Source organism: Penaeus vannamei, chromosome 18 (assembly GCF_042767895.1).
Source record: "Penaeus vannamei isolate JL-2024 chromosome 18, ASM4276789v1, whole genome shotgun sequence".
NCBI classification, from domain to species: Eukaryota; Metazoa; Arthropoda; class Malacostraca; order Decapoda; family Penaeidae; genus Penaeus; species Penaeus vannamei.
In genome coordinates, this window is record NC_091566.1 from 35,530,893 (window position 1) to 35,555,892 (window position 25,000).

Consider the following 25,000-nt stretch of genomic DNA (forward strand, 5'->3'; position numbering starts at 1 on the left):
CTCTCCTAGGATCGATCTTGTCGTTTTAAAACCCGGTTATTTTCCTTTTTTGAAGTCCTTAGGTGAGTATTTTTGTGTTGGTGTTGTGAATTAAGGATAGAGGATGAGGAATATAGGTGTACTGGCGAATTAGGGAGGATTTTAGGTGAAAAATTAGAGGTGTGGACAGAGGGAAGCCAAGCTCTCGTCAGCCTCCATTAACAAAACCTGTTTTTATTTTTTTTGTCTTTTTATTTTTTTGGCTCATAGGCACGGTCACAGTTATCCAGGAAACTGAGCTTAGTTTTCGTGTTCTATCCGGATTTGGAACATCCTGGTGGAGAGAAAATGGCGAAGGTGATATAGAGGAGGTCTGGGAGGGAGCGAAGGCACGGGCTTCTGGGGGAGGAATTTTCGTTCATTTCTCATCACGAAGGTTTCTCTGAGGTAAGTAGGCCAGAGCAAAGGTTGGAGGTGCTTGCTGTTTGCTGGGAGAGATCGCAGTTGCTTGTGTGCTTGTGGGTGGCAAAGCTTTTTGAGGCTCTGCTCCGGGGTCTGTTTTTGACATCTCTCGGCATTTCGTGCCTTTATGGTGATCAGTTGTTGCTTATTCAGTGACCTGTAAGTAGTAGGGTCGTCAGTGTACATTTATAAGTAGATTTTGAATAAGAATGATATGAATTGGGCGTATGTGACTGGCAAAACAAAAGTGCTGTATTGGGGTTAGTGTGCACCACAAAAACTCTTGCTATCAGGGAAGAAAGGAAAGACTTTATTATTTTGTGCAGGATGCTGCATTAGTGAGGCAGGGGGGAGTTATGAAATGCCTAAATCACCTGAAGGAAGGTTAGAATGGAATCATCTCTGATAAATCCAATCCTATTGCAAATGTCAAAGGAGGAGCACATCATAGATCTACTTATTGTGAGGACTTGAGAAGATTGGCTGATTAGTGTCAAGTTGAATCTGCTGAATTGGTAATGTTTGATGTTGCTGAGTGTATTGCAGCATCTGTGAGGTGTATTTTTGGCCTGGCTGTAAATCTTTTTTATATAATCCTTTAATTTAGTGTTTCTTAGACAGCATGCCTGGTTATTTATATTTTTTATGAGAAAAAATCAATTATACCAGGAATACTCAGTTGTAGAATCATGCGTTACATTATTTAAAGGAATATTGGAATAAGATACAAATAATATTTACTAATGTATAAAAAAATGGAATTGTCTATTAAGTAGGGAGGATTATATATTGATCATTAATTTTATTTACAGATATATGCTACATCATGCCTCGGCTGGGCCTTGGCTATGATATGGACCAGTTCCTGGACCATTGTCGTATGACAAAACCTCCATATGAATGCCCGCATGCATCATGTGGCAAAATTTACCGCAGTCTAGCAGGTATTCAGCACCACATGAACACATATGACCATGAGAATCCCCCTCCAAATGTGGTCACTCCAAAATCAGGTGAGGAAAGCCTTAGAAGGTCCTGTGGATAATATTGAAAGATAAGGGTGAAAACATAGATTGGATATCTAACTGTACTTTTTATTATGTTCACCTTTCAGCGCGGAAGAAAAACATGAAGCGACCCCCATCCCCTGTAGCAAGCCAGGATCCAGAGCCACCTTCAATACCATACTCACATGACATGAAAACTGTTGAGTTTGAGGTTGATGGAAAATTGACTCGATTATCTGTCTATGACCCAATAGAAATTTTATCAAAGGTGGGAATAGAATCTAGGTCTTTACAATTGATAATAAAGACTTGTTGCTGATACATACTTGTACTTTGTTTCATGATGAATAAAATTTTACTGATATTCACAGTGGTATTATAAAGTTTTAAGAATTATGTGTTACAGATGTGATATTTATTTGCATTTTGTGTTTTGTATAACCTCTCTAATTTTAGAAAATCATGTGTGTTAAGCACGATTTTCCATTTTGTGATCAGGAGGATTATGAAGCCTCAATGCCTCCAGTCGTAGAGGAGCCCCCACCTCAGGAGCAAGCACGCACACCGACTATCAAGCCCTTGCCCAAGACACCAACATCTAAATCGTCTCTATCAAAAACTCCAGTGCAGAAAACTCCTCTCCAGAAACCACCAAAAGTGAGAATTGTAAAGATGATCTGTATAACTGAATATATGCAAACTATTTTAAAGGAAACTTAGGGAAACCATCTCCTCTCGTTTTATATATTTTAACACTTTGTTTAACACAGGCTCGTACAGGTGATAAAGATCGAGGTGTAGATGTTCAACGGTACACAATAGAAGAGAAGAAGAGCAATAAACTCCCAGAAGCATCATTTTCAGTCATAGAGGATTATTACAAAAATCTTCCTGATGCTCCTCCACAACCATCCAACTATCATAGGTATGTATGCCCAATATGTGTAGTACCAAATGTTTAGGTTTGTGTGTTTATATACTGTTAGACTGATATTGATAAAAAACAAACAGTTTAATACAATTTCAAGATTTTATATTTTAGTTAAAACTTCTGAACTTATCTTAGTACCAATTGGAAGTAACTACAGAAATTTGGGTAACTTTGTAATTTTCAGATTTATAGAGAAAAGTCTTGAAGAATTAGATGAAGAAGTGGAGTATGACATGGATGAGGAAGACAGAGCATGGTTGCAGAAAATGAATGAGAAGCGAGCTGTTGATGAACTGCCACCAGTGGAAATGGAAACCTTTGAATTACTTATGGATCGTTTAGAAAAGGAATCTTTCTTCCAGGTAGAGCCAAGGGATTTAGTGACATTGGTCTTACATGGAGAAAATATAGGGAATGTGATGTGTAAAATAATATGATATCGTATTTGAATTATCTTTTAGATGTGCTTTAAAGTTCCTTATATTTCATCAGCAGTGCATGGTATATAGAATTATGTAACAGTAATGATATTGGTGATATGGAAATGAGTTTGTAGTTATTTGTATATGTATATTTTTTTCTTGAAATTTATATCTATTCTAAACCAATGCTTAGTTACATGTTTTCTTATATGTTATATTATATTATTCTAGGCTCAGTCAACTGGCAGAGATTCTGGTGTGCCAATAGATGAGGATGCTGTATGCTGTATTTGTATGGATGGAGAGTGTCAGAACAGTAATGTTATCCTATTCTGTGATATGTGCAACTTAGCTGTGCATCAGGTTAGTATTTTTTATTAAGGAACTAGATTTGAAATCAAATACCAGAGAGGAATAATGTGAAACGTTGGTAAAAGAGTTGTTAATATTTAGGTCTTTTAAATGTCTTGTTGATTTCTCAGGAGTGCTATGGAGTTCCTTACATCCCAGAGGGACAATGGCTGTGCAGGCGGTGCTTACAATCTCCATCAAGGGCTGTGGACTGTGCCCTTTGTCCTAACAAGGGTGGAGCATTTAAGCAGACAGATGATGCTCGCTGGGCTCATGTTGTTTGTGCCATGTGGATTCCTGAAGTTTGTTTTGCCAATACTGTAAGTATGAGAGTTTCTGATTTTTATATATAGGTATTATTAAGGTTATATGTATTACAAAGCTTCCTTTTCTATACTGACGGCAAAGATTAATCCCAGTATGTGTGTTGCAGGTTTTCCTTGAGCCAATAGACAGTATTGGTAATATACCTCCTGCTCGCTGGAAACTCACATGCTATATATGCAAGCAGAGAGGAGTGGGTGCTTGTATCCAGTGTAATAAAGTAAACTGCTATACAGGTATATTTTTTTTGGATATTTTGTTGCATTCTCTTGAAATATTTGCATATGAATTGGGACCTACTACTTTTTTCATCTTTCATATAATTCTCTGATTCTTTCTCCAAACCACCTTGTTTGTCTCTCAATCTCTTATCCCCATGTTTATCAATTTTGTACTGTTATTTATGCTTTTTGCTTTTATATTTTCTTTCATTATTTTTGTTTTATCATTAGGCACATGAAGGCAATTGACTTCATCAGATACTGTCATCACAGAATGCATTTTTTTGTTATTAATATTTGATACTTTTCACAGCTTTCCATGTGACCTGTGCTCAACAAGCAGGACTGCATATGAAGATTGATGCAGTGAGAGAGACAAGTGTGAATGGCACTTCAGTTACTGTGCGTAAAGCAGCTTACTGTGATATGCACACCCCAGCTGACTCAGATGCGGTATGTTATGTTTATTTTGATTGTCTACTTAACATACATGGCAAATTTGACTATTGATTGTTATTTCATAATTATATAAATAGAAATGATCAACTATATTTATTCAAAAACAAAGACTTGCCTGAAGTTTGTGGAAAAACAAATTAACTTTTCTTTATATAATAGGACTCCTGCTAGTCATGCCATATCAATATTAGCAAGAGATGAAGAAGTAAAAGAGAGAGCAAGGAAAATAGTTGATATAGATGTGTTGCTTACTTCACCATTTTGTTTTTGCTTTGCTCAAGCTCTTGCACCACCCTTTGTGCTTCCTAATATTCTGCTCTCTCAGCACTTTCCTGCTAACAAGCTTGAACCTGGAAGCTAGAAGGAAGTTAATTTTTTTCTGGAATTCAGTAGATATTCATAATAAAGGTGCAGTGCAGAAGGAGAACTAAAATGTGACTTCTGACTCCTTTCTGACAATCAGCATTATATAAGCAAGTGTAAGACCACAAGAAGAGAAGCAAGTAAAGTTTATGTATATTTTGATTAGTTGAAAGATGGAAAAGTCCCCCTATAGATTTATCATTTTTATGTGAAACGTAATAAGAATTATGCTAGAAAGTGGTTGACATGTCGTCAGAAGATAGAAGACTGAAGATAGAAACAGACCATAAGATAAACGATAAAGCAGAATTAAAGACTCAATTATGATGTGATACTCAAAGTTCTGGTAAATGATACATGAGATTGTAATGATACATTGGAAGGAAAACTCTATACTGGCAATGCTATGTGGACTTGTGTCCTTGTAAAACTTTTGTTCTTATAGCTGAGAAAATCTTAGGATATGCTTGCCAAAGATTACAGTAGACACCATTGTGTGTGTGAGTTTGTTTATACTGCCATGAAACTCTGAGAGTTTACCCTATTTTAACTTTATTTTTTATTAATTAGCTTTTATGGATAAATATATTCCTAATTTCTAAAAGCAACAAAATACAGTAGCTGTAAGGCAATGCGACATCATATAATTTCTCATACCATCAATATTGTTTGCTGATTAACAGGTCATGAGAGTCTTCCATCTCTATTGTTATAAGTGTGGGATGCCTACTATGGTCAGATTTTACTTGTTTGATGTCTTGTGAAACTTGCATCCCCCTATAATCTTGCCTGCTTTACTTTCATATGCTAAAAATTGCTTCACTAAGCACTAAACATATTTCAGTGAAATGTATCAAACATCTACTCTGTTTCTGAGCTCAAACATGATGAATCTGGCAGGTCTGGACTTTTGCTGATATAAGTAGGTGGTTAGAAATCCCATGGCAAGCAAGGAAATACTCACTAAAGTCGCATAGAATATACTTTATTAATCTGGTTCCGTATGTGTTAGGGCAATTATTAATATTTTGATGGAGCATCAACATCATCAAATGAAGAAGAAAAACAAAAAACAACTCTAGGATCAGTTCATATTCACTGGATAGTTGTTTTGAAAGTAGAACAAGAACAACATCCATAATATGAAGACCAAGAAAGTAATGAAAGGTCAATTTCTTTTGTAACATGGTAAGATTTATTTGAATTAGCTTGAAGTTCCTTTGTTATGTTATACTTAGGTAGTTTGAAATATTGAGATTGAAAACTGTTACTTCTATCTTTTTTGTTTATATGATCATATGAAATGTTGATACATCTTTTGAATGGAATATTGATCCACAAATTTATTAGTCTTAGTAAAACTATGAAGAATTCACTCAAAAATAAGTTTGAAAAAGTTCACAGCTCAATTTTTGTGTAAACATGCCTTATTCTAGTACTAAAAATATTGTGTGTTGAAATAGAAGGTTTTAGAGATATTAATATATTCAAATGCTGGTTTGTGGCAGATACACTCTTGAATGCATATATGTTTTTGTTCTGCAACTAATCCCTTTATTTGCACCTTAGTGAGCAGAATTATGCAATCAGTGCTTGTTTGCTGATCAAGCATAACTATGTATACTGATATTGAAAGTGCCAAACTGAATATGTAAGTTAGGAATTGGTAGAATTGAAACTGGAGTCAGTAGTTGGATTCAGGGAAGGAGTGTAGCCATGGCCATTCATATTCATCTTTATACCAAAATTTATTAATAAATCTGACAAAATTTTTGGTTAAAAATTGGAAAGTTTGTTTATGATGAGATAATGGTACAATACCTTTTTTCCAAATTTCTTTAGATATAGTATTAAGAACAGAAAGAGGACTAGCATGTACAGTCTGGCACATACCTGGTGTGACGGTCGTCCAGTGCTTGCCTCCTCTGCTTTTGCTGTGTTGAACATTTGTGGTTGAAGGGCCAGTGTGTGTTCACTTTTCAGCGTCCTCAGCTCGATGAGATTATGGACTCGGCCAAGAAAGCAGCGGCAAAAGCGGCATCCCGACAGAAAATGAAGAAAGCTCGTAAAATTTTGGCTGAGAAACGTTCTGCTGCTCCAATTGTTTCAGTTCCCACAATACCAGCTGATCGGTAAGAAAGGAAACTTTTTTTTTTCATTTTGTCATTATTGTATTTTTCTTTTTGAATGTTAAAGCCCAGTACTTCATTAAACATTTTGTTATGAATAACGTTTTAATTTTATATATATGGGAAATTGGTGAATTCTTAGTTGATGTGTTTGAAGCCAGGAGTTTGGTTTAATTTCTTTTTTGATCATGAGTTGAACTGTATTTTAAATATTAATTGTTTCTTGGGAGGAAGACTATGAATTCAGGGTCAGTTACATGTTTATACTTTTTCACGTAAAAAAAATAAGGCTCATCCCATGTGTCAGCTGTTACTAATATTGAATCTGAGAGAGACAGATTATGTTACTGAATTTATAGTGAATTCAGAACATCTTATTCTTTAATATATATAAAAAAAACTTTATCCTCCGCAAATAACTGAAATAATCATAATCATGTTTCTTGACTGTTATACCTGATAGATAAAATATTATGGTAAGCTGATGTATTGGCTTCTAGTTAAAAGATAATACTTTTAAGGTTCATGGTAAGATTTGCAGATCATAAGAGGTGAGTGATACTTGCAATGGCTTTAATTTAGTGTAATGGAGTTCACAAATGATTTGAAATGTGTCAGATATGCTTTATGTACAAACAGCTTCAACTGTTAAGATTTTGTCATGATCCATTTTAATGCTTTGAGTTTTGAGAACTCCATTATGTTAGTCTAGATGCTGTAGGCCGTGTTACAGATTGAACTGTAAATTCAACTTATGCCGGGTGCATTACTGTTTCTGATTGTGCCAGAATGATACAAACAGTTTATATGATTTCATCTTTAATTATATTGTTAAATATTAAGCATTAAGAAAATGAGTGTATTTTTTTTATAGTAAGATTAAGTCAAACCATTGAGAGCATAAAAAGGAAAAGAGCAGTGTACCCATATTTCCTATGTCCTATCTGGATCCATATGTAAATGTCCCCTCTAACCTATTCACTGTATATAGTTATTCAGGTCTTTGGCATTTGGTTTGTTGGATTGCTTGCTTTTTCATTCCAATTAGATTGCAGCTGTTGATAAGTCAGGAGGTTGAAATGCAACTTCAGATTTTTTTCAATGTCTGTCATTCATCTCCTTGCCCTTTCATCTTACCTGTGTTGTCTGTCACCTAAATGTTGAGATTATAACCATTTAAAGTTAATGGAAAAGTATTTGGTCCATTACTATAATAGTAAAGTAACATAAATAAACACAGGTTTAGGATGAAAAAATTGCATAATATTTTGCTTGAATAATCCAAGAATGAACAATAAATGCCTAAAGATAGGTGCAGTGATGACAATGCTTGCACAGCCTGATCACTAAGCATGTATGTGTGTTAACCCAATCACATGCATGAGGTACGGCTTGCTACACGGGTTTTATGTTCTCTGGTTTTCTCGTTACCATTATATACATTCTGTTTTGCACATATTGTAAATAATCCCTTAAGCCTTTTTTATGTTTTATAAGCTACATTTCCTTATTTATTCTTATTTGGTATCCTTTTTGGGTAAGAGATAGAAATGTCCTGCATTAACCAGCTTATTTTGTTTCCCCGGCACCCCCTTCTGCCCTGTGTTGGGTCTCATAGTCCCATACTCCCTACCTATTGTGGTGTTGTCAACTCTGTGCCCATCCTACCCAGTGAAAAGTAAGTGTGTGGTAACCTTGTCCACCATGGAGGGTAACTTGTCTTGCCAGTGGGAGTGACCCTGCATACTCGCAAACTATGACAAGTACTGTGATACCCATGCTCCTTAGTAATCACACTTTTAGTTTTTAAACAAGAGGTTGAGATGTAACTCTTAGTAATGAGTTTTAAGTAATCTGCATAAGTTCAGTTTTGTCTGAATGAAATGTTCAGGTATGGCATCACAGTACCTGTCAGGCATGTATAGAATTGGTGAAGTAAGTAAGATGGGTTTTTCATTCAAGTGATCTTTGCAGTGGTGGTCCCTTTTAAGCTTGTAATTGCTGTAGTTTTCATTAACTTGTGTTCTCCATGTATGCAGCTTAGTTGTCCATAGAATTGCTGTTCTTATCCCTGCTGAGTATATGTAAAAGCAAACCTGTATACAATGTGGCTGATAATTATACTTTGTCCTATTGAAGCAGAATGTGGTTTTTGTCTTTATTTCTAACTGTGTCAAGCCAGATTATTTGTATGCTTTTAGGTAATAAGACCATAGATTTACAACTGACTGTATTGCATGCTGATTGTGTAATTCAAGGAGGAGCCTGACTTTTAGAATTGTCCACTAAACCTAAATTGTAATTGTGTGACTAGCATGGGGGCATGAAATAATAATTCGTTTTTTGTGGGGTTGATTATAAGGCAAATAGATTTTTAAGTATTTTCTGATTTGTTTTACAAGTAAAGATTGATTACTCAGATTACAGTCCTATAGAGATTATGATGGAAAGATGGGAAAAAACTTTTTTTCCAGTTGATATGTATATAGGTAATGCTGGTTTAAGAAGGCACTTGTAGTGACACTGATTTGTAGAATGACAGTAAGTTGAAAATATGATTATGATGTTCCCATTATTTTTGCAAAAGAATTTAGTTTCTGACAGTAAGAGAAATGATAGTTGTGTAGTGATATTGACTAAAGACAGTGAAGACATACAGGTACAGCATTTATAATGTAGACTGATGTCAAGGATGATAATCCCAAGACCTATCTTGGTGCATTCAGGTAATGATTTGTACGGAAGTATATAATCCAAAGTATCAGACCCTTGTTATTCAGTTACCTTGAACAAGTAGTTTATATGTAGAGTAGTGTAAGCTTATAATTTGAGTGGTCTTTTTGTAGCACTGTTTCAAGATTTGAACATAAAAAGATCACTTAGAATTTCAGTTGTCTTATCTTAATGCAGAGCTCCTTTTAATCTCCCATTCTTTCTCTTTTAGCTATGTGTACCGATTGACCATATTTGTGCCAGATAGGCTGTTTGGTATCACACATGAGACACTTAATGCGTTTCACTTTGATTTACTTTTTCAGCATATGCTAAACCAATTTTAATTTTGAAAGTAATTGTGTAGAAATTAAAGTTGTTTATTAAGAAATGTAAGTGAATGTGTTAGAAAAAGAGAAGATCTATTTTTTTGTCTGACAGTGATTATGTTATTTTTTATGATATTTTATATTTTCTTTTCATTATTTGCATACTTCAAATTAGAGTACCCTTGATTTTATATGTTCAGTGACAGAGCAAAACATTTCAGGTCTGAGAATTGCAAATATTAGGATCAGTCATTTCACCTTTGTCCTTCTTCCTCAGTATTCAGAAATTGGCATCCTTGGTCAGTATGCCCAAAAGGTCACAGTTCATGCACCGCCTCTTAGCCTTCTGGACATTGAAGCGGCAGTCGAGAAATGGTGTTCCGCTGCTGAGACGGCTCACGACCTCGCATTCCCGACGTAGCAATCGCTCTCCTGAGGAGAAGAGCACAGAGTACAAGGATAAGGAGAAAATTCTCAGTGTAAGTTATTTTTTGTTTTTGGATTATGCCAGTGGTGAGTATTGTGCTAATACTGCAGGACATGCTTTCCTAATGTAAGTGAAAGTTTGTTACTTTATTTTCTTATCACATATTTCTAGTAATTGAATAATCCACATGGAATGTTACCAGTTTTGTTTCATTCATTGTTTTATTTATCAGGAGAGCATTTATTCCTCAAGCAAATACACATTTGAAATATTCTTACATAGGAGGCAGAGAGGCGCAGAGAAGAAATCAAGTATTGGCAGAGGTTACGTCAGGATCTGGAAAAAGCAAGGCTGCTATGTGAACTAATTAGAAAGAGGGAAAAAACCAAGAGAGAGCTAGTCAAGGCGTAAGTACACTGTCTCTGTTTTTTAAAAACAATCATTGATATATTTTGATAATGTTATGGGGAAGATCATTGTAAATATTATGTTTATAAAGATTTTTCGGTAATCAACGAAAACTATTTAGTCTATAAGAAAAGTAAACATTACCTGGTGTCCCGCCAGTTTGATGCTAGATCAGAACTTGCGCTCTGATTTTGTTGCCCGGAAAATGTTATTTTCGGCTTGAAAATGTATCGTCATTTAAGTGAGAGAAAAAAATCATATCATTCCCATTCTTACATAAAAATAGAATGTAACAAAATAGAATTCTGATAACTACAGAAAAGCTGAGGAGAAGCAGGTGCAGTTGGCTCCTCTAGTGCATCTGCTACTACAGACCATTGATATAATTCAAGAGAAAGATCAACAAATGATATTTGCTGAACCAGTTGACTTTGATGAGGTTTGTTTTCTACTTAGTTGGAAAACATGAATGTATATATGGAGATGTGTGCATGAGTTGTATGTATATGTGGTAGGTTCAGGTGTGATATGATTGGAAAAGTATTTTTATTTATTAATTTCTGTCTAATAATAATTGCAAATCTTTCAGGTTCTTGATTATCTTGATGTAGTAAAACATCCCATGGATCTTTCCACCATGAGACAGAAGGCTGAGACGCATCAATACCGCACAATTGATCAATTTGCAAGTGACTTTGAGCTGATGATTGACAACTGTCTCACCTATAATGCAAAAGAAACCATTTTCTATAGAACAGCTGTTAAGCTGCGAGACCAGGTAAGTGGAGTATATACAAAGTTTTTACTGTGTAGATTTTTTCATGAAAACTCACTTATTTTAGGTGGTATATTTTTTGGGTGTAATTGCTTTTTCTATGTAGGAAGAAATAAATTTAAGCAGTGACTATTGCTTTTGTTTAAGAGTATTTTATTGTATCATTCTCATTTAGGGTGGTGCTATCATACGTCAACTCCGAAGAAATGTTGAGAACATTGGATTTGATATGGAAACTGGGTTGTTACTACCACACCGACCCAAACCTTTGCCAGAGTACTCAGATAATAAGATTATCAAGGAAGGTAAAAAAGAATGATTATGTTGATTGATTGATTGTTGATTATGAAAAGTTTGTGATGAAATATATCATTTTTCTTATGAGGTGAACTATATAGAATACATGGCATTAAACAGTTAGAATAAAGTAAGATGTGTATGTATATAAATCTCATTTCAGTCGATGATGCCCTGGTTGCTGATGGTGATGATTCAGCAAGTCTAGAAGATCGAGAGAAAGCACTTCTTGAGCTCCTAGATAAAGCAAACATGATTCGACATCATGTAGCACGTATTAAGCGTGTAAAACTCATCAGGTATTTTGAAATTTGTTTGTTTAACAGGACTGATAATTTATTGGCTAGAATTTTTGAAAGTTACAAATATGATTTACGTAGATCTGCAATTTGACTTGACAGCAATTAGTCTGATAATTTTCAGTTGCATTTGTGCAAATGATTGCCACTTGTAAACATAATCTTACCGCAATTATTATTCTTATTATTTTTTTATTAGTTTTACTATTATTATTGTTGTTGTTGATTATATAATTAATATTATTTTTGTTGTTTATTATTCTTTTTTTTTATCATTTTTTATTTATTTATTTATTGTTATTTGTTATTATTCTTATTATTCATATTATTTTTGTTATTGTTATTATTATTATTATTATTGTTGTTATTGTTATTGTAATTATTATTATCATCATCATCAATAATATTATTAATATTGATATTGTTATTGTTTTTATTTTGATTATTATTATATTATCATTTATTGTTTTTTTCTATGTATATTTATTATTATTATTATTATTATTATTATTATTATTATTATAATTATTGTTGTTATTACTATTATTATTTTTTACAGACGAGAGATTGGGATAGTGCGCAGGAAACTGGCAATGAATCATTCAGGAAATAGTCATTACAAAGCTAGTGTAACATACTATGACAGCGATGACGACAGTGATAAGGATGATTCCGGTAAACTTCTTGTTTGTTTCTTTTGTATTTTCACAAGATGAGGTGAATTTTCCAAAAACTGATATATATTTGATAATATTTGCTTATGTAATCATTAAGCTTACTAACATTTCCCAGATATAGATAATAGCTCAGTCATTGATGATGAGGCCGAACCTGGTGAGCCAAGCAGACCAAGCACACCACCTCCACTCTCATCAAAAATGGTTAGTGTCCACCTGTCCCACACCCCTAAGACACCATTGAGCGGGAGAAAGTTGTCTCTGTCGTCACCTATGACCACTCCTGTGCAGCGAGGTCGTCAGCGCAAGACAGGGTTCAGAGGCACGCCAAAGGTAAGGCATTGGGTCTGTTAAGTATTTATATGCATGTTGAATTTGATTTGCCATTTATGTAATTTGCGTATAAGTTATTTTTTAAGTGCATGCACTTGATGTATTGTGCTAATATATCACTTCTCCAAAAGGATGACAACAAACAGAAGCGCATTGACTCCTTCTTTGAGCGAATCAATAAGACCTCTCAGAGAGAATCAGATCATCCTGATCATGCAGCCACACTTGCAGATGAGAGTAAAGCAACAAAACCAGAGAAAGAAGGTATGAGGCTAGTGTCTAGCATAATTTAATGTATAATGATATGTGCATTATTTTATTGATGATGGTATTGATAGAGAAATAGTTTTTGGAAGAACTAACTCTTCCATTCATTTTCTTTGTCTGGAGTTCAACATGAATATTAAAAGCAGGAAAGAGAAATTAGGGGCATCTGTTGGAATGATAACTAATTCTCTTTACTACTGGATCTTGTAAATGCAGCTTTTTACTTATTATTTATTTTTTATTTCTAGATTCTGCTCAGGAGACTCCCAAGAAGCGTGGTCCTGGACGCCCTCCTAAGCGTCTCAGAACTCTGTCAGGTCCATCTGCAAGTCCCCCAGCCAAAAAGCGTTAGTATTTTTATGAATCATTGGTTTGGGTAAGGTGGGAAATTTCCTAAATAGAAAATAAGGATAAGACAATATTTTACTGAGAATGTTTTGACAGTTGATATGATATGTTTTCTGCCATGATAGATAAAAAAGATTGGCTGAAGTGAGAACATTCAACTCAGTATGGTTTTATATGAAACTGATTATTGGAAAATTCACATTTTATACCTTAAGTAAAGTAGGAAATGATAAAAAGAAAATTCAGTGGAAGTAATGTATGACCAAAAATTATGTCAAAGAATTGAAGATAAAGGAGGTGGTTTGTATTATGACTGTGAATTGTTTATGTATGCTTTTCAAGAAGTAGAGAGTGACTCAACAGAGCCTGTGACGCCAACCAAAGAAAGCAGTGAAGATGGACCAGAGGAAGAACCCCCTTCGGTACCTAGCTCTCCATCTGGTGTGAATCGTCGTACGTCAGTACTCTTCACGAAGAAAGCTGGGGCACTGTTTAAGGTTTGCACAAGAAATACACTTTTATGTTCATGTTCTGTGTGATAGCTGAAAGTAAATAAAAGATGTTTACTTTTTATTATATTATATTATTTATACTTCTTTGGTCTTTTTGTTTATCTCAAGCTTTGAGAGTTGCCAAATATTTTGTAATTTATATATTTGAATGTTTATTTCATTGTTTTTATTTGCTCCAGAAGCCAGACAGTTCATCTCCCCAAAAGCGCATATCACGCCAGCGACGAGCATCAGAGAGCACACAGGGCACCAATAGTGATGTTGACATTCAATCACCAGAAAAGACACCCAAGTCAGCAAACAAGAAAAAGGGACATCTAATGGTTAGTGGATATAAATATTCTGTAATTTTTCACCTTTTCACAAAAATAGGTTAAGAGATTACCCACTTGTCTTCACTATACTTTAGTGACAACTGAAAGTTATACCATCATTTTTTACTTATATGGAAGGTTTTGGCTTGTATTTTATTGCAAATAAGCTGAAGAATCATTCTTACTATATTTGAGTAAATTACCTGAAGTGTGACAAATTCTTTAGTGTCTTTTTCTATTTCTTTTATATTTCAACTTTTGGTAGGATCCAGTGATACAAAGTGTACGAAAGTGAATGAAATTTACGCATTCAGATAATCCAGATATGCCTACATTTTGAAATCTATCTGATATTACAGAGAAAAGAAAAGCAGTGTAGTCTAGGTAGATAGGAGGGTAGATGCTAGAAATGCAAGAGTGATATGGAAGTTTAAGATATGAAAATGCCTATTTTTTATTATTGTTTATTCATTTTTATTCAGCTCTTGTTGTTTATTTAATGGAGTAAGTATTAACAACAACCTTGTTTACCATCAGAACACAGGGTTGACTAATGGAGTAAGTGTTGACTCCGGTGTTATTTGCCATCAGAACACAAAGTCGGGCTCCTCCCTGTCCTTCCCTGAAAACATCTCAATCTTAGATCTCTCAGACAGTGGGACACCTCCATCCAAGGATTCCTTCAAGATGTATCGACAGGGAGGAGGTTTGTTTGCTTCCTGTTGTATATTTACTTTTCTTTTATTTTTATTTTTTTTCTATTTTTGCACAATTCGGTAGGGGTGGTTTGTCAGCTTTTTAGTTCTAGGTATTATATTAGGCTTGGTTATGTCACTTGCTGTTAATGGTCTGTAAAGCAATGGCTGTTTTTTTTTTATCTTATTTTTCAGCTTCTAGGGTTTAGTTGGAAGTAGAGGGTTATAAGCAGGATGAAGAAACAAAAATGCATGATCTTTGTTCATGATTCTTTTCTCTCTGTGGAATAGTATGCAAATGTCAAAGAAATTAAGTAATCCTGTTTATCATTTCTAAACATGTTTACTAAAAGTATTTTGCATGTCATAAAAAGTTGGTCTTAAGGTTTGTATTTACTTAAAAAGACAAACATGAAAATTATCTAAACTCAGAAGTATGTATCACTCAGTAGAGATTCTTCTTTTAGTGACTTTTCATATATACATTTCATATGCATGATAGTAGTTAAATTAGAAAATTGCACATAGTTAAGCTTCTTAATTTTTATTTGTATATTAGCATTTATAGGTGAGGAAAGTAAATGATTGTGGAGGAGTTAGAGGAATTATTGATGTTTCCATTAATTTATATGGTTCAGTATGAAAGATCTATAGACCTCTGCTCCTACAGTTTTTTTTTTTTTCTTCTTCTTTTTCTCTCCTTTTCAAGCAGGGAAGAAGAAAATAGTCCCTTCTATATTGTGAGGCATAATATTTCTTCCAGTTCCCTACTCAGTAATGGAAGACTTGTTTTCCACCTTCTGTTTTACTCCCTTGATATATATAACTATGGGTGTATGCGTGCATGCTTGTCTGCCTGTGCCTGTATGTTTTTTTGTTTTTTTTTGTTGTTAAAGAAGAGTCTGGGGTTCAGATTATAGATATGGGAACTAATTATGGATTTATGTTTGACTTGCTCATATCCTGAAATCTTGTGCATTTCAAATTATTGATAAACGATAGGAGACCTATGGAATTTTAACATCTTTTGATATAATTATCAATATAACTATGTAGCAGAAAAATTGTTACTCAGGTAAGTGGAATAAAGCTTAAAGAGCAAAGATATCTGGAGAATTGGATATAAGTATTCATAGATAATTTGTTTGTGATTGTAGTGTAGCATAGTGAGGCTAAATGACTTATGCTGGTCAAGTAGAACTTATTTTCTCAGTTATTTGCACTTTAATTTTCTAGAAAAATATGTTACACTTCTTCTTCTTCACAATGTATAGAAGTATTTCCTAGGGTTCATTCGTTTTGTTTTATCAACTTGTTTGTTAGTTGATACCTGTTAGTTGTGAGATAGCTGTGTAATTAATCTTCTATATCCTCTTGATCATTAAAGTGTTTTTGAATGAAAGATTTTATGTAATCAAATGGCATACTCTGATTTCCTCTGACAGAGATACCCCCAGAGACTGATGAGGATACCCACTCTGAATCTAACTCCAGCCTGACAGACACAGAGGATGACACTGCCTCAGACTCGGATTCAGAAGGTGTTGGTAGCGAGTCTGACTCAAGTGTGGCAGTTGATTCACCTGGGTCAGGTCACACTGGAGACCAGATTCCTCTAGAACCTCTTGACCTTGTGTGGGCTAAGTGTCGGGGTTACCCTTGGTATCCTGCTCTGGTAAGTATGTTACTTTTTCTTTCTTTACTTTCCCTGTAAACCATAAGCAGTCCAAAAATAGGTGCATATCTGGTGATATATATGCGGTAGGATGGTTTTATGTATAAAGGGATATTTTCTTTTTCTGCCAAGACAAAAAATTTTGTTCCATTATGCTAGAAAATCCACATTATGATTTTTTCCCCCAGATCATCAATCCCAAGATGCCTAAAACAGGATACTTCCACAATGGTGTTCCAATTCCAGTACCTCCAGATGATGTTTTAGCATTGGCTAATAATTACCCCTCACCAATGTACTTAGTGTTGTTCTTTGATAATAAACGCACCTGGTAAGTATTTCAGATTCCATGGAAGCCATCTAACTATAACTGTATCAAAAAGCTGCGATATCAGGACAGATTTTTTTGAAATGTAATAATACCTTCTGTAATATGATTTTATTCTACAGGCAATGGCTGCCTCGTAACAAGTTAGAGCCCCTAGGAGTGGACTCAACTTTGGATAAAGCCAAACTTGTGGAATCACGTAAACCAGCTGAAAGGAAAGCTGTGAAGAAGGCATATGAAAAGGCTATCTTACATCGATGCAGGGTGACAGGAGAAAACACAGGACTCAGTGGGGAATCAGAGAATGAGGAAGCAAGTTGAAGCAAGATGGCTGTAATTGTATGATGATATGAGTGTGTTTGGCTATATGCCTATGGTATGACTGTCTATCTGCAAGTTTGTTGTGCACATGTGCTTGTCATTGTCTGCTGTATGTATCTGAGATAAGGAGACAATTTGTAAATAACAGTTATTGAAGAAAGGAAAATCTTATATTTGAATTTAAACTGGTCTTGTTCTTCTAGATAAATTGGTGGGTAGGAAGTGCAGGATTAGGATATGGAGAGTGACGTGTATTTAAAGAAAAATTGCACACATTTGCATTCTTCTTCCAAATAAAAGATAGATGTTTATAGAGTAGACTTAGTGCCATTATACAGTTTTTTTTTATATATAATTATTTATTTTTAATTCAATTAGATCTTGATATCTCGGATTACTATAAATCAGCAATCAAAGGACATTGTGACCAATAAAAGAAAGTTTCTCTAAACTTATTTGTTAGTACTGTGTGAAAATGGAAACACGTGGGTTACCATTCCAGGACAATAGCAGGTTTAGCAGAGAAAAATATATTCAGTGTATTGTTGAATATTGAGATTGGTTAGTTATATTTCCAATAAAGGTGTGTATTATAGTTCATAGTTTTAAATCACAGTAATCACTAGTCATTTAGATTACGGTAACAGAAGAATCATGTTTAACATTTTATTTTTGTGTGTGGAAAAATTGATCAATTCCTTAAGTAGGGAACAAGAATGGTTAAGGAACCACAGCTTTATTTTAAAGACAGTATCTTAATAAACAAAGAGGGCGTATCTATCATTATGTAAATTATTATTATTGTAGGAATATCCTTTTAACCTACAGTAGTGATGACAGTACTGGAACAGTTGACATGCCATTCTATATTTGATTTATTTTTAGATAATGTCTCGAGGAGAGGCAACAGTAGATTAAGCTCATTTTAGTAGCACCAATAATTTAGTCATTTAATGTGAAGAAGTAACAGTTTGTTATAGACATGGTATGGATTTATGATACTGCCTTAGACGTGGTGTTGAGGAACCTGTAGCTAGGATAAACCAGTTATGGAGTAATTCATTCATTCCATTAGATAATTATGGCTATGGCTTCCAAGAAAAAGTGGAAAATAAGAAAGGCAACTCTTAGCTGTTACTGTCAATCTGTGGATAGATTTTCTCTTGCGGTGTACTTCACTTTTGAATCACTCATTCCAATTTCGACGCTTATTTTTATTCCTGATTTTTGCCTTTCAACAGCTACTGGAGGATCTCGATATTTGTATATTTTTTATGATGTATCATTTCATTTTTAGCTGCTTTTTGGTTATGGATGTTAAGGGTATTTTTTTGTACATAATGAATGAGTCTGAATAAATGAGAAATTATTTAGTCTATAATTCAGAAAAATTGTTTTATGATGACTAATACAAATGAAATTTTGGATATGATTTGTTGGGAATCACTGCATCATACTTTCAGCATTAGAACATTATTGTCTTTATGTAAAAATGTTATTGAAATGCTGTATTATCTAAGAACTTCAATGGTTTATTTGTCATTATGGAAAAAATCATGGTAATTGCATAACATTTTACTAGTACAAAGGCAATTATTGAATTGTTCATCTTCATTACAAACATATACATTAAATTGTTACCTAGTCACACCTCATGCTGGGCGCTGTTTATGGTAGGAGTTCCATCTTGATTCCTACCTTTGTTACTTGTGATTTTAATTAATCTGAAAAATACACATTAAAGGTACGTATTGGAGTATTTTCATGAGTTGTGCCTTTTCAAGACTTGCCATCATCATATAAATCTGCCACAGGAGAGTTCTAGTTGGCATTTTTCCTGATGTCTCCCTTGTCATTTTTTTGAAAAAGTAATAACAGTGGGTTCGATCAAACCCAGATCATTTATTTTTGTCATTGATATAATTAATAGCTAGGATTTTAGGAGAAGGAATAAACAACAACAAAGGGTGTTTGAATTCTGTTTATTATTTTATTTTGTCATCGATCAATTGATATTGATATTTCAGAGGAATAATAATTATTTAAATGTTTACTAACAGTAATGTGCATTTTATTAGTAATATTGTTCAATTTAGGTGCTGACACACAAGCAAAATGCATACCATACTGTGCATGTTTATAGACATCTAAGTTGGTGTGTACCTTGTTTGTTTATTCTGAGGTGAATTGTTTATGTAAAGCTCAGGTTATGGATTGATTTTTAGTCAAATCTGTAAATTTGAAGATGTGAAAGTATATAACATTTAAAAAGAAAGAATCTTTAAATTTTAAAAACATTGATAGTCTTGCATTATTAGTAGCATAGTTCAGGAATTTGAAGAAAGTTTTAAAAATTGTGATAGTATTTATATTTGCTGTTTTTGTCTCATTTTTTGTATACTTTGTGGTTTATTTTTTACTCAAAATTAACTGCTTCATGGTATAATTAATCAGTCTCTTGGTTTGCCTTCTTTAGATTAGTAATGCTCAAATATTATTACATAGCACAAAGTACAGATATTTCACTGCCTAACATTGTTTAAAATATAAAAGGTTAAGCATATACTGCTATTATGGGATGGAGTATTTTAAATGTGTTCATTACAATACAAATTAAATACCTCTTTAGGCTCTTTCTCGGGTGAACCTACCTAGGTGTCAGTACAAGATCAAGATTTTTCATTATATAAGAAGGATCTTAAACATTACCATGCGTTTGATGGGGAAATGTTCATTAACTAGTTTTTACCTTGATTTTAGTACACCAGCCTTGTATGTATTATGAACCTTGCAATAATTATTTTTTATTCATGGGGAAAGGTTAATTTGAAACAGCCATTATTTGAAATTATTTTCAAATGAAATTATTAGTTTAATAATTATGAAAGCATCAACACTGCCAAAGCCCTTGTAATATTGATCATTTCAGTTGTACATTTGCTGTTATGTAATATAAAATATTTAACATGTCAAAAAGAATATACTAATGATGACAAAAATTAAGAAGTTATCAACATGCTTATGGAAAAAATCACATGCAAAGTTATATTTTGGTTATTTTTTGTAAGATGAAGTCATGAGAACTCCCAAACACCATAACTCAAAGGGATTGCAGTGTTTTGTAGTAGCTATCGATATTATAATGCGAACCTTATTAGGAAAGGCTGAAATATCCTTCCAGATTCTTAATATTGGGGAACCATTTCTTTTTTATTCTAGACATCCAGGTACATAGTTGTATCAACAAAGGTGATCCAGCTTTTGCAAATGTCATTGATGTGTTCGGCTTTCAATATTTTATCTTTTTTAGGAACCATTTCAGTAAATATGCCTTATGATGTATACGATATACATGCAAGAATACTGCTTCCAAAATTAAGTTAATGGTATGATAATCAGATTAATTCTCAGAGTGATTATAAATTGGTCAGTTGTATTAGTGTAAGCAAATGAATATTTTTGTAAGTTGGTAATGACTTAGGTTGTATGGTGTTATTTTACACACAAGTGATTTTTTTGCCTTTTCTTTTACTTGTTTGGATGTCAAGAACTCGATACCGTTTTTTTATTTTTTATTTAATGGAGTCTGATTTTAGAGATTTGGTTTATTTTGATATTCAGCATAAGTATATTTATCCTTGCTTCTTAGACTGACCGCATATTTATAAGGTGCTTTTTGAGAATATATGTCCATGAAAATCAAATATGTTTATTTATCCTTTCAATTCCCCCCTCCCCCAATCCCTTGCCCGTTGTCGTGTGGGGGGGGGGGGGGATTAGGAGACGAAGACTGAGACCCAATACAGGGATCTCCCCTGCCTAGAGCCTCAGCCCTCGACTCAACTAATTTTGTATGGCCTTTTCTCCCTCCAGCTTTCTGTTTCCGTCCCTTCTCCAACTCCTCCTCCTATCTACTTCCTAAGGTGTGCTGAAAGGATGAAAGGCTGACCTTGTGCCAGTCCTGAACGGCCTGCGGGAACCATGGGCACAGTATTACCCTGATCTAGTTGTCTGGCCCTTACCCCTTAAGGGACACTACGGGGTGGACTGTTTATCTCCTACATAATCAAGGCTTCCCCTGGCCAGTAATGAAGATGTAATACCCTTATTAGGGTCAATGAGGGTTGCCCCTTCATCAAATAGCCCCACCAATTCAAACTCTCCCGGCTCTCCGACCCCAAGCTTTTCTTTGACCACGACTCCGAACACAAACTACTACCCACTCCTCAATGTCTACTAATGCATTACCCACCCAAGCCGAGACTCAATCTCCAGAAGACATTCCTACTCTCCCAACTTCCTCAACTTCATCACCTCTACCCTTATAACTTTCTTCATCAAACACCCCAACCTCCCTTATTACTACCTTACAGCCTTATTCTCCAACTCTTCGTAAAACTACCCGCCTCTACAACACTCCCTCTTCCACACGTCCCCGTCCTTCTACCACCACCAAACCTACAAATGTCTTAAATACTCTATTAAGCTAAATGAGACCGATTTTCGTGGTCTCCCCTACAGCTCCTTACTCAGGCAACACACTTCTCTTTCAACAATGCCTCCAAAAACGTGGGCAGTATCCCTTTCCGTACCCGACGCGATCGCTCCCGTCTCGTAACAGTCACATGTGAAACTGAAACTATAGCATTATCAAATCTAACATCTCTCTGGCAACCCCATTCCTGTGGAATCTCACCCAACTCTTAATACTTGTACCAGAACTGTCTCTACCTCCCCAGAAAACTGCCCAGTCGGTACCAAAGATTGGTTAGATTGTGGAGAAGACTTACTCGCCTGCCTCAAAGACCGTGATGTGATACCAGTACAGTGCTACTCCATTCCTCCCAGAGGTCATCGAAAGAAACCCACCAAAATACCCAAAATTACTTACAGTACGCATGACCTTCCCGTCCGTATATGCATTAGTGGACAATCCTCTCTGTTCGACCATATCAACCTCCTCCCCGTCAATGTCTAAACTGTTGGCGATTTGGACATCCTGCCAAACACTGCCGCTCCACAGACCGATGCCCCCTGTGCCCATAACCGATCAAACTGCCCTGCACAAACACGCACATGTGCTAACTGCGGCGGCCCCCATAATGTATTTTATTGAGCCTATCCCACTTACAAGTTTGAGTCTGAGGTAGCAACTCTCAGATACAAAAATGATTTCACTCTACGTGAAGCCAGACAGGAAGCACGTCAAGGTTTCTCTTATACTCCCTACTCTAGTAATGTCGCTCGCTCTGCCCCTCCCCCTCCACCTCAAGATGTTCCTACACCCTCCCCTACACCTACTTACTTCCCCACTTCCACTTCTACATTCTACCTTCCCTCAGTCAAATCTTTTGCTACTCTAAACCCAGACACTCCAATCTCAACTACAGCCCCAACACTGTCCCATCTCCCTCCCCGCAGCACATAGACTAAACGCCCCCCCCCCCTCTCCCCCTACAGCACACACCACCTACCTTTACCTTTATTCCTCAGATATCAGTCTCCTCTTCCCCCTCATAAGAAAACCTTTGTCTCACAAAACTCTCCAACCAACTCCACTGCAGAAACTATGGAAGACATTCAAAGCTATATGCTTGAGACACAAAATTCCACAACTCATGCTCCCTCCACACTCGAAGTGACTGCCGATATCAATCCCCCTCCTGTTTATTCCCCCTACACCACTCCCTCCTACTCCCTCTCAACCTAACCTAACCCCCTCAATTCCGCCTACTACTGATATCCATCCTGCTGATACTACCGATATCCATCCTCCCGACACCCATCCTCCTACTCATATTCCCTAACACCACTTCCTCCTACTCTCTCCCAACACAACCCGACCCCCTCAACTCCAACTATACGTACATTCTCCCTCCCTCCATCCCCTCTACCATTTCCACTCCCTCCTGGATACACACGTGAAACACATGTAATTCCCTCACCTAAACCCACCACAGCCCATTCACATGGCAACTTCTTTAGCCATCTTTAACCTTCCAAGATCACTCTAGATTGTTGAGGCATAGCAGCTATCACCCTTCACCCCTCCTTTAGTATACTTTCCTATAGTACTATATGACCTTAGATGTTTAGCACAGTTATTTTTGCTTTTTAACCATTAACCATTATCCTTTCAGTTCTGATCCAGTATTTTATCGGTGATGGAGGCTCGCTGTGTGTGTGTGTGTGTGTGTGTGTGTGTGTGTGTGTGTGTGTGTGTGTGTGTGTGTGTGTGTGTGTGTGTGTGTGTGTGTGTGTGTGTGTGTGTGTGTGTGTGTGTGTGTGTGTGTGTGTGTGTGTGTGTGTGTGTGTGTGTGTGTGTGTGTGTGTGTAATTAAATGATTGTACCATTAGAAATTATTCATTTTTACATCAACCTAATGAACATACTTTAAAATTTGTTCTTATTGTCACTTTAGTAAGTAATACCCCCTAACCCTTTGCTCATGGGGAGCTTAGGAGACGAAGACGAGACTGAGGCCCAATGTAGGGGTTCACTCCTAGCTTGCACCGAAGCCCTCGCCTTGAGTAATTTTACATGATCTTTTTTCTCCATTTCTTCATCCCCTTCAGTTCACTTCCCGAGGTGTAGGAGCCGTGCCGAAAGGTTATAAAACGTTAGTTTGTGTACCAGTCCTGAGCGGGAGTCATGGGCATGGCATTCCCCTGGTTAATCGTCGAGCCCTTACTCCTCATGGGGTCCCTGCGGGGTAGACCGTTTCTTTTCCCCCACTTACTTCAGGCTCACCATGACCAGTGATGAAGCTCTTTTTACCCTTGTTAGGGACATTAATGTATGCCTCTTCATCAACTAGCCTATCTAAATTTAATTTATCTGGTTTCCCGACTCCTGCCTCTCCTTTGACCACGGCTCCGACCACTGATACAAATACCCCCTCCTCGGTGTTTGCTGTCAACTCTATCCATTCCGTACCATATATATATATATATATATATATATATATATATATATATATATATATATATATATATATATATATATATATATATATACATATATACATGTATACACCCATACAAACAGATTAGTAACTCGTTCGGACGCTAATGAAATAAAAAAACGTCAGCCTTTCACGAAATGAAAGGTTGGCGTCAACCTTCAGAATAGACCCCTTCCTCTCTCCCAGCTTCCCCTACTCCATCTACTACACAGTCTTCTTCACTATCTACACTCACTTCAAAGTCCGCTACCCTGTGTGTCACGCACGTGTATCACTTGTGGTGGTTCCCATATTGTATTTCATAGAAGCTGTCCTGCCTACAAGCTCGAATCGACTCAAACTAGGCCTCACTCTACGTGAGACCAGACGAGAAACAAGCCGACAAGGTTTTTCTTTTACTACTAATTCCAAAACTGTCCTTTCCTTCGCTCACCTCCCATCTTAAAATGTCTCGTTCCCCAGTCTCTCTTTCCGGTACCTCTCTTCTCCGCCAAATTCCTTTTCCAGTCTAATAACTAAAGACTAATCTCTACCACCTTCTCGATGCCTACCCCTTCTTTTCACTTTACCTGTCGCACCAGGCAATGCCATCTTCTGCCAAATCATCTCCTACACCCACCTTTGTTTCTCAGACCTCCCCATCCAAATCCCCTCCAAAAACTCTTGAGGA

The 25,000-nt window shown here is 35.8% G+C and overlaps 1 protein-coding gene across 19 annotated transcripts in view; it reads left to right on the plus strand.

Moving 5' to 3' along the window:
• Br140 (bromodomain-containing protein 140) overlaps positions 1-21,069 on the plus strand; it is a 21,094-nt gene extending 25 nt beyond the window's left edge. Inside the window, exons 1-28 of one of the 19 annotated variants that reach the window (XM_070133219.1) lie at positions 1-62; positions 1,254-1,454; positions 1,556-1,716; positions 1,923-2,105; positions 2,219-2,373; positions 2,564-2,741; positions 3,033-3,164; positions 3,284-3,472; positions 3,586-3,712; positions 4,011-4,150; positions 6,503-6,651; positions 8,267-8,326; positions 9,967-10,168; positions 10,399-10,523; positions 10,843-10,963; positions 11,114-11,302; positions 11,475-11,604; positions 11,760-11,895; positions 12,455-12,570; positions 12,688-12,905; positions 13,037-13,169; positions 13,421-13,519; positions 13,863-14,017; positions 14,212-14,355; positions 14,884-15,052; positions 16,487-16,716; positions 16,905-17,047; positions 17,167-21,069. The exon at positions 1-62 is cut by the window's left edge and continues 25 nt beyond it. In XM_070133219.1, coding sequence (XP_069989320.1) covers positions 1,268-1,454; positions 1,556-1,716; positions 1,923-2,105; positions 2,219-2,373; positions 2,564-2,741; positions 3,033-3,164; positions 3,284-3,472; positions 3,586-3,712; positions 4,011-4,150; positions 6,503-6,651; positions 8,267-8,326; positions 9,967-10,168; positions 10,399-10,523; positions 10,843-10,963; positions 11,114-11,302; positions 11,475-11,604; positions 11,760-11,895; positions 12,455-12,570; positions 12,688-12,905; positions 13,037-13,169; positions 13,421-13,519; positions 13,863-14,017; positions 14,212-14,355; positions 14,884-15,052; positions 16,487-16,716; positions 16,905-17,047; positions 17,167-17,365 — 4,170 coding nt within the window. In that variant the 5' untranslated portion in view covers positions 1-62; positions 1,254-1,267 and the 3' untranslated portion in view covers positions 17,366-21,069. Of the gene's footprint in view, positions 63-249; positions 427-496; positions 601-1,253; positions 1,455-1,555; positions 1,717-1,922; positions 2,106-2,218; positions 2,374-2,563; positions 2,742-3,032; positions 3,165-3,283; positions 3,473-3,585; positions 3,713-4,010; positions 4,151-6,502; positions 6,652-8,266; positions 8,327-9,966; positions 10,169-10,398; positions 10,524-10,842; positions 10,964-11,113; positions 11,303-11,474; positions 11,605-11,759; positions 11,896-12,454; positions 12,571-12,687; positions 12,906-13,036; positions 13,170-13,420; positions 13,520-13,862; positions 14,018-14,211; positions 14,356-14,883; positions 15,053-16,486; positions 16,717-16,904; positions 17,048-17,166 lie in introns of those variants that run through there. The other 18 variants (XM_070133229.1, XM_070133224.1, XM_070133223.1 and 15 more) reach the window with 18 other exon arrangements.
• The last annotated feature ends 3,931 nt before the right edge of the window (positions 21,070-25,000 follow it).